Here is a 14,113-nt window from a genome sequence, read left to right as displayed (position 1 = left end):
ACTTCTCAGTGCTAGCCCGAAGGATGACCAACTATGTGCTTGAAAACGGCTACATCGACACCAAGGCAGTAGTCCCAGGTTTCCCAGGATGTGTAGAGCACTCCACGATGATCTGGGACCAGATCCAGAAGGCCAAGTGGGAGAAGATCGACCTGCATGTCGTCTTGCTCGACCTTGCCAACGCATATGGATCAGTCCCACATCAGCTGATCAACAACGCCATGGAATTTTTCCTCATGCATCAAGAACTTGGTAGCACAGTACTTCAGCAATCTGCAGATGTGTTTTTCCCTCCAGGATTTCACTACCGGGTGGCAGCAGCTCGAAGTAGGAATCACTATGGGGTGTTCCCTTTCTCCAATACTATTTGTAGCAGTCTTTGAAATAATCCTCATCGGAGCAAGACAAATGGTTGGAGGGATCAAACTACCAACTGGTCAGAGGCTACCCCCACTGAGGAGCTACATGGATGATGCCACCAGCCTCCTTCAGACAGCAGCATGCACATCGAGACTGCTGAAAAGGATGGATGAGTTGAAGTGGTGGGCAAGAATGAAGATCAAGCCCTCCAAATCTCGTAGCCTGTCACTCAGAAGAGGAGTCAGAAATGACAGCACCATCTTTTTGTTGGAGGAGAGTACACTGCAGAGCTTTCTGATAAACAGATGGGGAAAACTGTCATGAAGCAGCTCTCTGACGGCCTGACAAGGATCGACCAAAGCCAACTCCCTGGGAAGTATAAGGGCTGGTGCTTCCAGTTTACACTCTACAGGAGGGTAATGTGGCCCCTGAAAATGAGTGAGATCCCCTCATCGACCGCCAGTAAGATGATGGAAAAGCCAATTCATTCATCCGAAAGTGGTTGGGGCTGCCAAGGTGCCTATCTGAAACCGGTCTCTTCGGGAGGAACACACTTCAGCTGCCATTGCAGTCCATAACTTTGGGCTACATGCAGGAGAAGACCAGACTGGTTCCAGAGATAAGGGAGTCTACAAGGAACGCAAATCGGTAAGGAACGCAAATGCCAAGGTTCCAACTGGCCGCAAGTGGAATGCCCAATCTGAGGTTGACCAAGCTGTTGCTGAGTCCAGGCAGGAAGAGCAGGGCTAGGATGGGGAGAGGCGCCACGCTTCTGGTCAAAGGCCAACCGTAAGGAGAGGAAGGAGATGGTGGTGGCAGAGGTGACGAGGATGGAGGAAGATCGCTACAAGATCAAGGCTGTGTCGCAGGGCCGACAAGGAAGCTGGACAACCTGGGGGGGAGTTGTTAACCAGAAAATCAGTTGGTCAGACCTGCGGAAGATTCCACAGGCAAGACTCAGCTTCCTCATTCGCTCAACCTACGACACGCTACCCTGTCCTCGGAACCTTCACCAGTGGTTTGGGAACGAAGAATGCTGCTCACTCTGCAATGCCCCCAACGCACGCCTCATGCACATCTTATCAGGCTGCAAGATCGCGCTTTCACAGGGGCGCTACAGATGGCGCCACGACCAAGTCCTGAGAAAGCTAGCCGAAGTGCTGGAGGTGTGTCGACAGGGTAACAAAGAACCAACAGAGGACCACACCAGCTTTGTCTCAGAAGGAGGGGTAAGGAGAAATACCAGGCTAACAGAAACATCAAGCCCCTTCTCCCCCGACCAGGAGTGGAACATGAGGGTTGACCTCGACAGGCAGCTCCGGTTCCCCACAGAGATCACCACCACATCTCTCCGACCAGACATAGTTGTGTGGTCAACCAAGGCAAGATCTGTGCACCTCATCGAGCTCACGGTACCACAGGAGGGAGGGATTGAGGCCGCCTTCGAACGAAAGAAGGCCAAGTACTCAGAGCTGGCTGCTGAGTGCCAGGAGGCTGGCTGGAAGGCTACCATCTACCCAGGGGAGGTTGGATGCCGAGGGTTTCTGGGGTTGTCAACCATATGCCTCTTGAGGGATGCAGGAGTGACCGGAGGGAGGCTAAAGAGGGCAACAAAGGACCTGGCAGAGGAGGCTGAGAAAGGGAGCTTTTTGCTCTGGCTGAGGAGGAAGGATAGTTGTTAGGGAAAGAACATCTAACCCCAGACAACAGCAGGGTGACAGGGAGACGTCCCTGTCACTGCTCCGCCACCAGGAGGCATTCCAGAATTAAAGGAGCGAAACGTTGGTGAATGGTGGTTTCTGGCTGATGACCCTGCAGCTGACCCATGGGCACCGGAGGAGGTGCGACAGGCAGCAAGCGCCCAGCAGGCGATAACATCTTCCTGTGCATTTACTGAGAGTTATTTGTATTATGTGGAGCCGACGTTGAATAAATAAATAAATATCACTGACAAAGGAGAAGGAATCATTGGGATAACTGTTTATTTGAATGAGTGAGGCCAACACACACTAACTCTAACGCACTAAGTGCGTTAACTAACTAAATATTTTCACACGGTGTGTCTTTCTACAATTACAATTCGTAGTGTTGTTCAGCAGAGAAATAGTCTGCCAAAGATGTTGACGTTGCTTAGCAACCGGACACTCTTTCTATTCCGATTGAGCTGTTCTTCCACTTCTAATCAGTGTCCATATGAACGCGGCTAGTGCGAGTCTGGCATCGAAGCAGACCTTCAGAACCCCTGGATTCCAACCCTACTCCCAATGGAATACGGTTCCCCCGGCTTGCCAAGTTAGTACGGAGGTACCTGTGCATCACGGCAACGTTGGTCCCCCAGAGTGAAGCTTTGTTAATTCATTGTAAGGTAGGCTAACAATCACCCTCTTTCTCTGCCTTTTTTGATAGTTTTGAGTGACATTTGGCAAAACCTGTCCGAACTAAGTATGATATATTTTTGGTTAAGTTATAACATGATTTTTTTTTTTATATTATTATTATTATTATTATTATTATTATTATTATTATTATTATTTTGGGAAAAAACAAGGGACAGTTGTGTTTATGAGCACCGGCTTCTAGCTGCAGGCTCCGTTGCTTTAGAGCACGGGAGCGCATATCAAGTGTAACCATTGAACGGATCCGGTTTACCTGCCACAAGAGTTGTTCATCTAATGACAAAGATCTCAATGAGCAAAACACGCTGTGTTTTGTATTTTCATTGCATTTTGAATATAGCATATAGTTAATTTTAATATAAAAAATATTAATGATTAATCTAAAATTTATCGTTAATTCTCCCGACGATCGACTAAGACAATTTAATCAAATGCCCATTCGTAATCCAGATATGCAACCGCGTTCGTATATGGTATCACTATAAAGGCTGCAGGTCTAGTGTGTCATGATTGTAGTCAACCCAGTAGTTTATGGTTATTTTCAATCTTCATTGAGATTTATTCACTGAGAAACAAGTTGGTTCATAGGGACGAAGAAATTGAATTAAAATACGAAACAACATAAATGCAAAATATGCAAAAGAAGCGTAAGCGTGTTTCCTCTTTGTGAAATCCGTGCCCATGAATGGAGTACTGACTGAGGCTTCACTCACGAGCTTAGACCTGTCTGCTCTCAGCTAGAGCAGACAGCGCTGCCACTAAGTATAGGTCTCGACAAAGCCATTGCTTCACATTGTAGGAACTATGTTGAGATTAAAGTAATATGACTGAAATCAATTGGCTATATGTAACGCTTCTTTTACGCCGTTTAGAGACATAATTATATTGAAAATAACTCTCCGTCGTCTTTCATTAAAGTGTAAACCTACATAAAAACTTAAAAAACACTGGGAGAATGAAGACCAGTGATATACTGGTTATTGCTTCCATTAACCTACATCAACAAAAAGCAATTTCTATGGTTAATTTATGTTGAAGCAGGATAACATTACTGTCTCAGTGACTGAACCTAATGACGGGGTGTCTTGTGCACAATCGTCTTTGAATCATGTGATCAGCTTCTGCAATCTGCTTGTTAAATGGTTGATCACTGATCACTTGTTTAGGGCGTATATATATCTGCAAATATTGATCAGGCCTGATCAATTTGTGCATCACTATTCTTAATACACTGTCCCACGTCCCTCCATCCATTCAACCTGTTAGTAGAATCTCGTAACAGGTTGTGAAGAAGGTAACCTTTCTTTACAACCTTTCGATATATTCGCTCTCTCTGGATGTTCAGCTAAGTTAATTGTGATTCATATGGAGCCTGGGTGGTATGTTAAGGGCCGTTCTGGAGAAGCTATCAGGAGTTTAATGTGGCAAGCAACAGGGGCCCAGACCACTGATTTGTTTAATCATCTGTTTAGTACTTCTAGCTACTAGGCATCTTCCCTGTGGTCACAGCTGCTAAGTCTTTTGCCAGTGTCTGAATTGAGCGTGCTAACATCATCTGTTTTGTCATAGTCCAACACACAATGAGTCGAAACCTAAGCATGTAGCACTGTGTATAAGGACATTTGCATAACCTATGTGACAAAGACAAGGGATGAAGACCAACATTGTTCACTGGGCTCTAACAATAGCTGCTTATAGCAACATGTAAAGTTATTAATTGAGATTTGCCTAACCAATGAGGGATGGATCAGAGTTGGACAGGTAAAACGTGTTTGTCTGAAGGTCTGGCTGAACGCCTCGTAAAATCAAGAGATGAGCTCACTCTGCTGCTTGTGTTTTTTCAACTGGACAAATGGCCTCCTGGGCCATGAAGGATGAAGGGGTTTGGATATGTACCATATGTTTATGTTAAAGCACAAATATATATATTTATATGCATATATATATATGGCGCATATAAATATATATATATATATGCACCATGAGTGCCACTTTGGATCTATTCCTGTTCAAATCATCTCTATGAGTCCCTTTTTGTTGAAATACAAAACGGCAACTACACACATTACCTTAGCATCCCATATTTGTCCCATAGTATCTAAGCTCTAAAGCTTTCATGATACGAAAGTTAAAGTATTGAGAACAAATATTATCTCTCGCTTTGTTGAATTAATCAGAGTAATTTCAGTGTTGATTTTGCAAGGTGCTTTTTTCGCGATAATAACAAATAATATAATATAATCCTATATTTGGCCTCGATCAGGCCATTCATCCAGTCCTTGCCGTTAAAGTCTACACAAAGTTTATTTCCTAGCTCCAGGTCAACCATTAACCCCACCACTGTAACTCATTTTATTTACCTGTTTCATGTGTTAATGTGTGCCCGTCGTTTCAAGGCCCATGTCAGAGGAACAAACAATAGCTAGAAAAAAGCCTTGCTGACTCATTCTTGTGTTTTTTTTGTAACTGTGTGTGTGTGTATGTGTCTGTTAGTGTGTGTGTGTGTGTGTGTGAGAGAGAGAGAGGGAGAGAGAGAGTGTGCGTGGGTGTGTTTGTGTGTTTGTGTGTGAGAAGAGAAGAAGAGAGGGAGAGAAAGAGAGAGTGTGAGTGTGTCTATGTGTGTGTGTGTGTGTGTGTGTGTGTGTGTGTGTGTGTGTGTGTGTGTGTGTGTGTGTGTGTGTGTAAGACCCTGTGATGTAGCTGATGCTTGCTCATGTACAAAACACTCTGTTGACTCTGCCTGGACTCTACACATAACAGGCTAGGTGTTGGCTCTGCTCTCCAAATATCTCTCTCTCTCTCTCTCTCTCTCTCTCTCTCTCTCTCTCTCTCTCTCTCTCTCTCTCTTTCTCTCTTCCTTGCCTCCTCATTCTTAATCCAACATCTTCCATTCTCTTCCTCCCCTTTTATTTCTCATTGCCAACCGTCGCTACCTTACAACTCTGTTGTTGTGTGTGTTTTCATCTATGAAACACTATACTATGCGTGCATCAGGTTAGTCATAATTGTTCACGATCAGTGTGTTTGTACCAGTTTGTACCAGACTGCACAGGTAACACATGCCGTTTGTCAGTTAGAGCTGAACAATGAATTGGCACACGCCAACACCTACACACAAACACACAACAGCCCACTCAGTTCTGATCTCATGCCCAAGAGAGGTGCTTGAGTTGATTTAAGATGTGTTTATCATCTGCATATTCATATTAACATAGAATACATTGCATAAATCTTTTCAATCTTAATGTTTTCATTTGATCATGTCATCCATCATGTCCTTCATCTAAAAACAAAGTTCCTTCCTTCCCAATATACTTCTATACACAACGGCAGTCTCCTAAAACTTGGTTTTACCCTAAAGGATTCGAAATCGATTTCAAATTCAGTTCCCACAACCAGAGAGCCTAGAGAACCGCGATGGCCGCTCGGTCAATAAGGACTGTTCATTTGTTAACGATACTTGCAGAGCTAGTTGTAGAAACCTTGAATAACCTTCTGAGACATGGGCCGACCCAATTGTTTACCATATTGTTTCCGACAGATCTACATAGGACTCATAACGTTCACACATCCTGTGTCGTCCTCCTCCCCATGCCTTCTGTCTCTTTTTTCCATCTTCTTCCTCTTCCCTGCTGTTTTTCTTCTGTCGGCTCCCCTCCCATCCCCCCCTACATTGCCTTCCCTGATGTTTCCTTCCAACATCCCACACATCTCTCTCCACTGTATCACTCTCTCTCTCTCTCTCTCTCTCTCTCTCTCTCTCTCTCTCTCTCTCTCTCTCTCCATCTCCCTCCCGCTCTTTCTCTCTCCTCCCTTTTTTTCTCTCTATCCTCTCTCTCTCTCTCTCTCTCTCTCTCTCTCTCTCTGCTGTGATGAGGAGGGGGCAAAAGGAGAGTGGTGAGTTAAAACAGAGACCTACAACTAGGCCAACACAACAGCCTCTAGGGGTGTGTGTGTGTGTGTGTGTGTGTGTGTGTGTGTGTGTGTGTGTGTGTGTGTGTGTGTGTGTGTGTGTGTGTAGGTCTGCTGATCTCTGCTTCAATGTGTTTGAAAAAGGCTCAGAGGCAGAGAGATAGAGCGTGAGAGAGGGAGAGAGAGAGAGAGAGAGAGAGAGAGAGAATGGCGAGGACATGAAGGAGAAGGAGATGTGCAGAGGTAGCCTGCGTGCGTGTGTCTGTGTTTGTGTGTGTGTGTGTGTGTGTGTGTGTGTGTGTGTGTGTGTGTGTGTGTGTGTGTGTGTGTGTGTGTGTGTGTGTGTGTGACAGTACATGTTTAAAAGAGCCTGAAAGGTAAAAACAGATCCATGGATAGAGTAGAAATAGATAGAAAAAAGAGATAAATGTATTGCAGAAAGTGCAGGCAAGCAATCAAAGTGTGGCATTCTGGGCCATGGCCAAGCATTTTAAACTTCATTGTCTCCATGGAGATGATAGTGTCATGTGTATGTCATGCACATACCCCTCCCACCTGACCAGACACAGGCTAAGGAAACAGCTGCTGGCTACCGCCTACTGTATGCATATATATATAGATACATACTGTATGCATGTATTCATATTTTTCGGTGTGTGTGTGTGTGTGTGTGTGTGTGTGTGTGTGTGTGTGTGTGTGTGTGTTTGTGTGTGTGTGTGTGTGTGTGTGTGTGTGTGTGTGTCTGTGCACTGTACGAGGGAGTGATTGCGTGTGCATACATGATCATTAATAGACTCCCACAGGCACCCCAAATTATGTACTTTTGTGTAACTGTATGTAAATCTTGCTGTGTGTTGAGTGTTGAGTTGCTGTGTGTTCGGTCAATTATGCTGGGACACCCAGTGTGTGTGTGTGTGTGTGTGTGTGTGTGTGACCCCACCCTTGAGGGTCTAGTCGGGGAGGCTGCACTTCCATCCTGTATTTGACATAAGGGCAAATGAGAATAAAAATAGCCAGGGTTGTGTTGTATGGTATTTTTTATTCTTTCCCATTTATGTTTTATGAGAGTAAGGTTTTTTGATGTGCGTATAAATATGTATACATGTGTATGTACTGTTAATGTGTGTGTATGGTTTACAGTGCATGTGTGTGTGCGAGCGAGTTGGTGTGAGTTAAAGTGTGTGAATGTAGAGTGTGTGTCTGTATATGTCTGTGTGAGTGTGTGTGTATGAGTGTGTGTTTGTGTGAGTGGTATAAGTGAAAGTGTGTGATTGTAGAATTTGTGTCTGTATGTGTGTGTGTGTATGTGTGAGGTGGTATCAGTGAAATTGTGTAAATGTAGAGAGTGTGTGTGTGTGTGTGTGTGTGTGTGTGTGTGTGTGTGTGAGGTGGTATACGTGAAAGTGTGTGAATGTAGAGTGTGTGTGTGTGTGTGTGTGTGTGTGTGTGTGTGTGTGTGTGTGTGAGGTGGTATACGTGAAAGTGTGTGAATGTAGAGTGTGTATCTATTATGCAGACCTAGGAGAGCGTTGAGGAGCTATAAATAAAACTGGCTGCAGTGTGCTCGCTGGTGGAATAATCTATCTGACACTATACTGGGAAGAGAGACAGAGAGAGAGAGGGGAGAGGGAGGGAGAGAGAGAGAGAGAGAGAGAGAGAGAGAGAGAGAGGGGGGGAGGGAGAGCAAGGGAAAGAGAGAGGGAGGAGAGGGAGAGAGAGGCAGGGAGGGAGAGAGAGAGAGAGAGAGAGAGTAGAAGGGAGAGTGAGGGAGAGAGATGGAGGGAGGGAGAGAGAGAGAGAGAGCGAGTGAGAGGCAGGGAGAAAGAGCGGGAGAGAGAGAGAGAGACATATAACCTCACTGAGAGTTAAATATTGTATATTCAATTCACATAACAAACCTTTTTGTCGGGTTGGTTGGGGTTCCATCCTATAGGGTGGTGGTGGTGGTGGTGGTGGTGGTGATGGTGGTGGGGGTGGTGACGGTGTTAGGGGGGAGCCCGAACTACTAATTGACCACAATATTTCACTCTGTAGGAAATGTAGGCTTGCACGTCTCCGGCGTTGCATGTTCAGCCATCGCGCTTTGCTTTCTGCTAGCAAGAAGACAGCTTTGGTTTCTGTCATCTCCTCCCCCACACCCCTCACCCCTCAGTGGGTCTTCAAGCTGTGACTTTGCCAAGGGCAAACTCTTTCTCTGCTTTTCTCAGATAATAAGAATACATAACAAATTTCATAATTTATGAGATATTAACAATATAGGGACTCAACACAATTACACTAGGTCAAGCTAGGTATTCTGTGAAGGATGAATACATTGTAAATATGTTTACAATGTATGTGTTTTTTTGTCTTGTGCAATTATAAAGTTCTCTTTCTATCAATCTCTATCTCTGTCTCACTCTCTTACTCTCAAAAGTCTCCTTTTGCCCTGTCACTACGACATGCTTCTTGGAAAAAAAACAAAAACTAAATGTCTCTATGGAAATCTAAGAAAAACACAGGAAATTAAGAATAAGTTAGTGTTCTTGAAATTGTATTCAATTCTTTGTGAAAATCCAGAAATCCGTGCATTTCCTCATTACTGGCCCCAGTGGCAGGTGAAAGAACTAAAGCCTGCTCGTGCTGATACATCCAGAGCCCTGGAGAAGTAACTCATGTTAGGCATAATCATAAATATAAGTACAAATTAATAAGAAATGTATGAACAGACATTAATACCATTATACCCGCTTAAACGTCACTTCCTTCCCTTTTCCCAGCAGAACTGGCCTGGTTCAAATAAAATATAAATCTGCCCACAGGCCGTTCCACGCAGCAGGGAGATTCGCAGAAGGTCTTCTTTTTTCGAGACAAATTACAACCGCTTCGTATATTGGCAATTGAAAGCGATTTATGCATGTAAAAAATTAGTAGTAATCATCATGTAAAAAAAAAAGTAGTCGCTTAAATAGGAAGATAAGAATAAGCCCTCAACCCTTCTTGCCCCCTCCCTGTCCATGTGGTGGTGGTGCTGCCCTAGGTGATGGAGCTGAAGGGCCAGATGATCCACCTGCCTGAGTCCTGCTCCCTGATGTTCCTGGGCTCGCCGCGGGTGGACAAGCTGGAGGAGCTGATGGGCCGGGGGCTCCACCTGTCAGACATCCCCATCCACGACGCCACGCGGGACGTCATCCTGGTGGGGGAGCAGGCCAAGGCCCAGGACGGCCTCAAGAAGAGGATGGACAAGCTCAAGGTAAGGGTCCCAGAGAGTTAATCTGGGTGATGAGTGTGGTAGGGGCGGCATGAGGCTCAGGAGGTAGAGCGAGTTGGCTGGTAACCGGAAGGTTGCTAGTAAGAATTTTGTTGATCAAGTGATATTTTTATCGATCAAAAGGAGGTTGTGTTGGGTCCCATCAGAGCGGGTGTTTTCAGCAGCTGGACTGCCTGCAATCGTGTCTGACCCCCCGAGTATGTTAACATGCTGTTATTCCTAAACAAAAATCAGAGTTACTGTCGGCTACTTTGTTATGGTGACAGTGACAACCCTTTAGAAGCCTCTCTTTTTTTATTTTATTTTTGTCTGTTGTCTCCCTCACTCCGCCTTCCTCTCTCGGTTTGGTGCCTTTAGGAGTCGTCAAATGTTGACAGAACTTTTACATTTTAGCAATGGCATTGTTTTATATGTACAGCATAGTACAGTTGTTATTTAATACTTTTAATGTGTAATGTATGTATCCGAAATCCAGTTAATATCCAGGTATTTGTTACCCATGGTAATAAGGATGACAGAGATGTAGAGAGTATGCCAGCCATGGGGTGTGTTAGTGGTTTTAGAAAATGCACAAAAATACGTTTTTGAAAGGATCACACACTCTGTCAGCCTGTCTGCCTGCATGTGGTCCTGTCGGTCTGTCTATTGGATATCTGGTTGATCTGCCTGTCGGCTGGTCTGTCTGCCTGTCTGCCTGTCGTTCTGCTGGATACGATCCTTTTTTGCGTTTAGTTTTCTCCACCATGGTGGGAATTAGTCAGTGACATTTACTGTGTGCACAGACCCGCAGTGAATCAGCTGTCTGCCAGAAACACTCATTGTTTACAGTGCAGTGGAACCAAAGGTCTTGTCCCACATAATGGCGATTTGATGCCTGAGAAGAGCTGTCCGAGGCTATAGCTCTTCTGCTGGGGCAGCTATTGAGCCATAGAAAGGACAAGGAATATAACGTATATTTTGCGGATGTGGCTGTTGTTGTTGTTGTTGCTTCAAGCTAGGACATAGAGGAGCGCATTCCTAGCATTTTACCCCATTAAATAAAGAGCAGCTTATCCACAATGTCAGCATATTTATTTCTTTAAAATCTAACCTGTTATATCAATAAAATACATTATAAATATCTCATTCACATTTGCCTCCGGTGCCTTGATGTGAATACGGAAAACAACATACAAACAAATATTGCGTGTTTTTACAGACAATGCTATGAAATCTCTCTCATCCGCTTCCAATGAGCTTTCAGAAAGGTCAGTATGTCTTGTTCAGAAATGACTTGATTCAGCGGCTAGGACATTTTCAGTAACTAATAGCAATGTCCTTCTCAATCTCATTTACAGTTAAACATTGTCAAGTTCAAGTTTAAACCAGGAGGAGGGAATATCCACAAACCACCTGGCTACAACCTTTTTGTAAAGGCTAATGTACATTCCCTTTATATTGCAAAATGTAAAGGTGCTAAAGCTTTCAATATGTTTAGGCTGCTACATATGATTTAGTCATTTATCCAATGCTCTAATCCAAACTGACACGAGTGCATCTTTTTAAACACACGTCCACTAATGAGCAGGTCGGCTTCCGGCATCTTGTTCAACGATGATCACAGTTAGACTCCAGTTCTACTGGGATTACGACTCCAAACTTTTCGCGCTGGGAGAAAACACCGTAACACCTGGACTATCCTGCCCTTCCTCATCCGCCCTGTCCCGAAGCTTAAACCCAACCATCGCGACTAACCCTCCCGCCTTGCTCTTCCCCCCTCCCCCCCACCTCCCCCCACCTCCAGGCGACGCTGGAGAAGACCCACCAGGCCCTGGAGGAGGAGAAGCGGCGGACAGTGGACCTCCTCTACTCTATCTTCCCGGGCGACGTGGCCCAGCGGCTGTGGCAGGGCCAGCCCGTGCCGGCGCGCAAGTTTGAGGACGTAACCATGCTGTTCTCGGACATCGTGGGCTTCACGGCCGTGTGTGCGCAGTGCACGCCCATGCAGGTCATCTCCATGCTCAACGAGCTGTACACGCGCTTCGACTACCAGTGCGGCATCCTGGACGTGTACAAGGTCAGTGGACACCAGGGGGAGGGGCGTGGGCTCACATGGCCCTCTTGTCTTTCTGTGTCTGTCGTTTTTTGTGCTTTTTGTGAGTGCTTTAAGTATTCCGTCCATTGTGTTTTGAGGTAGACTGAAGCACCCATCTATCGAGCCGTCGATCTATATGTCCTTTATATTTCTTTCTTTCTTTTTCTTCTCTTTCTTCTTTCTCTTTCTCTTTTCTCTTTCTTTATCTATGCATCTATAAATCAATGTTTGGTTTTAGTCTCCCTTGGTTGAAGGGAGATCTGGTGTGGAGAGAGAGCGATAGCAGTGAACTTGCACGCCGTGCTAAATGGTCAGGGATTTCACTGTGTGCATGAGAAATGGAAGAGAACGACCCATATGACGCCCGTTGTCATGGTTATGCTGTCTAAATAACTGAACCGGAGGTGAATTAGTGCACCTTTTCTCCCAGTTGTCTCTCTCTCTCTCTCTCTCTCTCTCTCTCTCTCTCTCAAATACACACACACACACACACACACACACACACACACACACACACACACACACACAACACACACACAAGCACACACCTCGCTCTTTCTTTTCTTTTTTCCCCTCTTTCCTCTTTGTTGTTTAAAAATGTGTCTTTAAACCGGTGAATATTGAAAGCATCTTTGTCGGTATTTTTATAAGGTATGATTTAAACATTCATTATATGCATAAATTCTCACTCCAAACCCATAGGTACATTTTTCTCATCCCTATGTTCTTCTTTGTCCCGCCTTATCAATGTCCAGATTGAGACCATAGGTGATGCCTACTGTGTGGCAGGAGGACTACATAAGAAGATTGACAGCCATGCTAAGCCAATCGCGCAGATGGCTCTGAAGATGATGGAGCTTTCAGAGGAAGTACTCACCCCTGACGGCAAGCCCATCAAGGTGAGTCCTGTTTGGTCAAGTGAGGATGAAGGCAAAAGGACGCTGGAAAATAGCACAATGGGATTATTTACGTTCTGCTGACTGTTGGTGTGCTTTTCTTTCGGGAGGGCAACGATAGTTTGGTAGGACAGAAACCGTGTGATTCTTTGCTGTATCGGCAGCGATGTGAATTTTTTTTATCGTTGAAACATCAAGAGCCTTTCAGCAGTGATTTAGACCTATTTGGGAATGAGGACATCTATTGTGTGTATTTCAAATAGTACGTCTGTCAGGGTAGTACAAACACAAATTTGACAGTTATATGTTTTGCTAATTCAACAAAACATAATCCATACATGCTTTGTGTTCCACTCTTTGAGGAAGCCATGTTTCAGGTTTCTGTGTTTGTGTATTCTGCATCTGCCATGCGTTCATATGGTGGTCAAGGCGAGAGAGAGAAACAAACAACTGCAATGTGTGTGGTCGCCATGGGGACAAGAGAACACATTGTTGGCTAAAAGGCTTTGCTTTCTACGTGATGACGTGCTATTAATGATTTTAAGCTTTTAGGATCAGAACTAAGAACTATATGTTAATGTAAATATTGTATATCGATCAATCTTTATAAGATAAAGATGTAAGAAGGTGTGTTTGAAGGGTATGGGTTTATATGCAGCTGTATTTTTTGATCCATTTGATAGATGTTTGGTTTGTTTCAGGCAGACTCAACACACAATTATATCCCAGATGATTCAATATTTTTTTTCGTTCAATATCCCCCCTTTTTTGCTTCCTAATCTCATTAGCACATTGAGAGCTGATTTATTTCAGATTAGTCTTTCTTAAACATTGTTAGACAATGTTTCACCCATTGTGTGAAACATTGTCCAACCAGGTGTATCAAGTATCAAGTGCCACACGATATCATTAATATTAGGAACCAAACCTTGTTGAATATCAACATTGGCGATCTAATAGTGTGAAATATTACCCAATATCCAGTCTTTAGAAAAACACCAATCTGAAGAAATCTATCCTCTTTCAACAAGCTATTTTGTTCGCAAGCAAATGTCTTCAAACTGAAATGACCATGTGCGTCTTGTGTGATTATCCCTCGCGTGGAAGTGCCATCGTCGCACCGCTAGTCGCTAGGGAGCTCATGTCTTTGGTCCCACAAGATGTTTGAAGCACAATATGGGTGGATCCATCCTCCAACCCTCACCTTTGTCAATGGGTAGTGTGT

General features: G+C 44.4%; 1 protein-coding gene across 1 annotated transcript in view; it reads left to right on the top strand.

The window, feature by feature from the left end:
• The window catches only part of gucy1a2 (guanylate cyclase 1, soluble, alpha 2), a gene marked incomplete at both ends in the record, with an annotated part of 36,273 nt that overhangs the window by 18,690 nt on the left and 3,470 nt on the right, over positions 1-14,113 (top strand). The window contains 3 exons of the mRNA XM_079733476.1: positions 9,688-9,900; positions 11,702-11,974; positions 12,748-12,891. Coding sequence (XP_079589602.1) covers positions 9,688-9,900; positions 11,702-11,974; positions 12,748-12,891 — 630 coding nt within the window. The remainder of the gene's footprint in view (positions 1-9,687; positions 9,901-11,701; positions 11,975-12,747; positions 12,892-14,113) is intronic.

The sequence above is a fragment of the Pollachius pollachius genome (genome assembly GCF_949987615.1).
Source record: "Pollachius pollachius genome assembly, chromosome: 3".
Taxonomy (NCBI): domain Eukaryota; kingdom Metazoa; phylum Chordata; class Actinopteri; order Gadiformes; family Gadidae; genus Pollachius; species Pollachius pollachius.
Note: the sequence above shows the minus strand (reverse complement) of the source record. Positions and strands in the feature narration are given on the sequence as shown.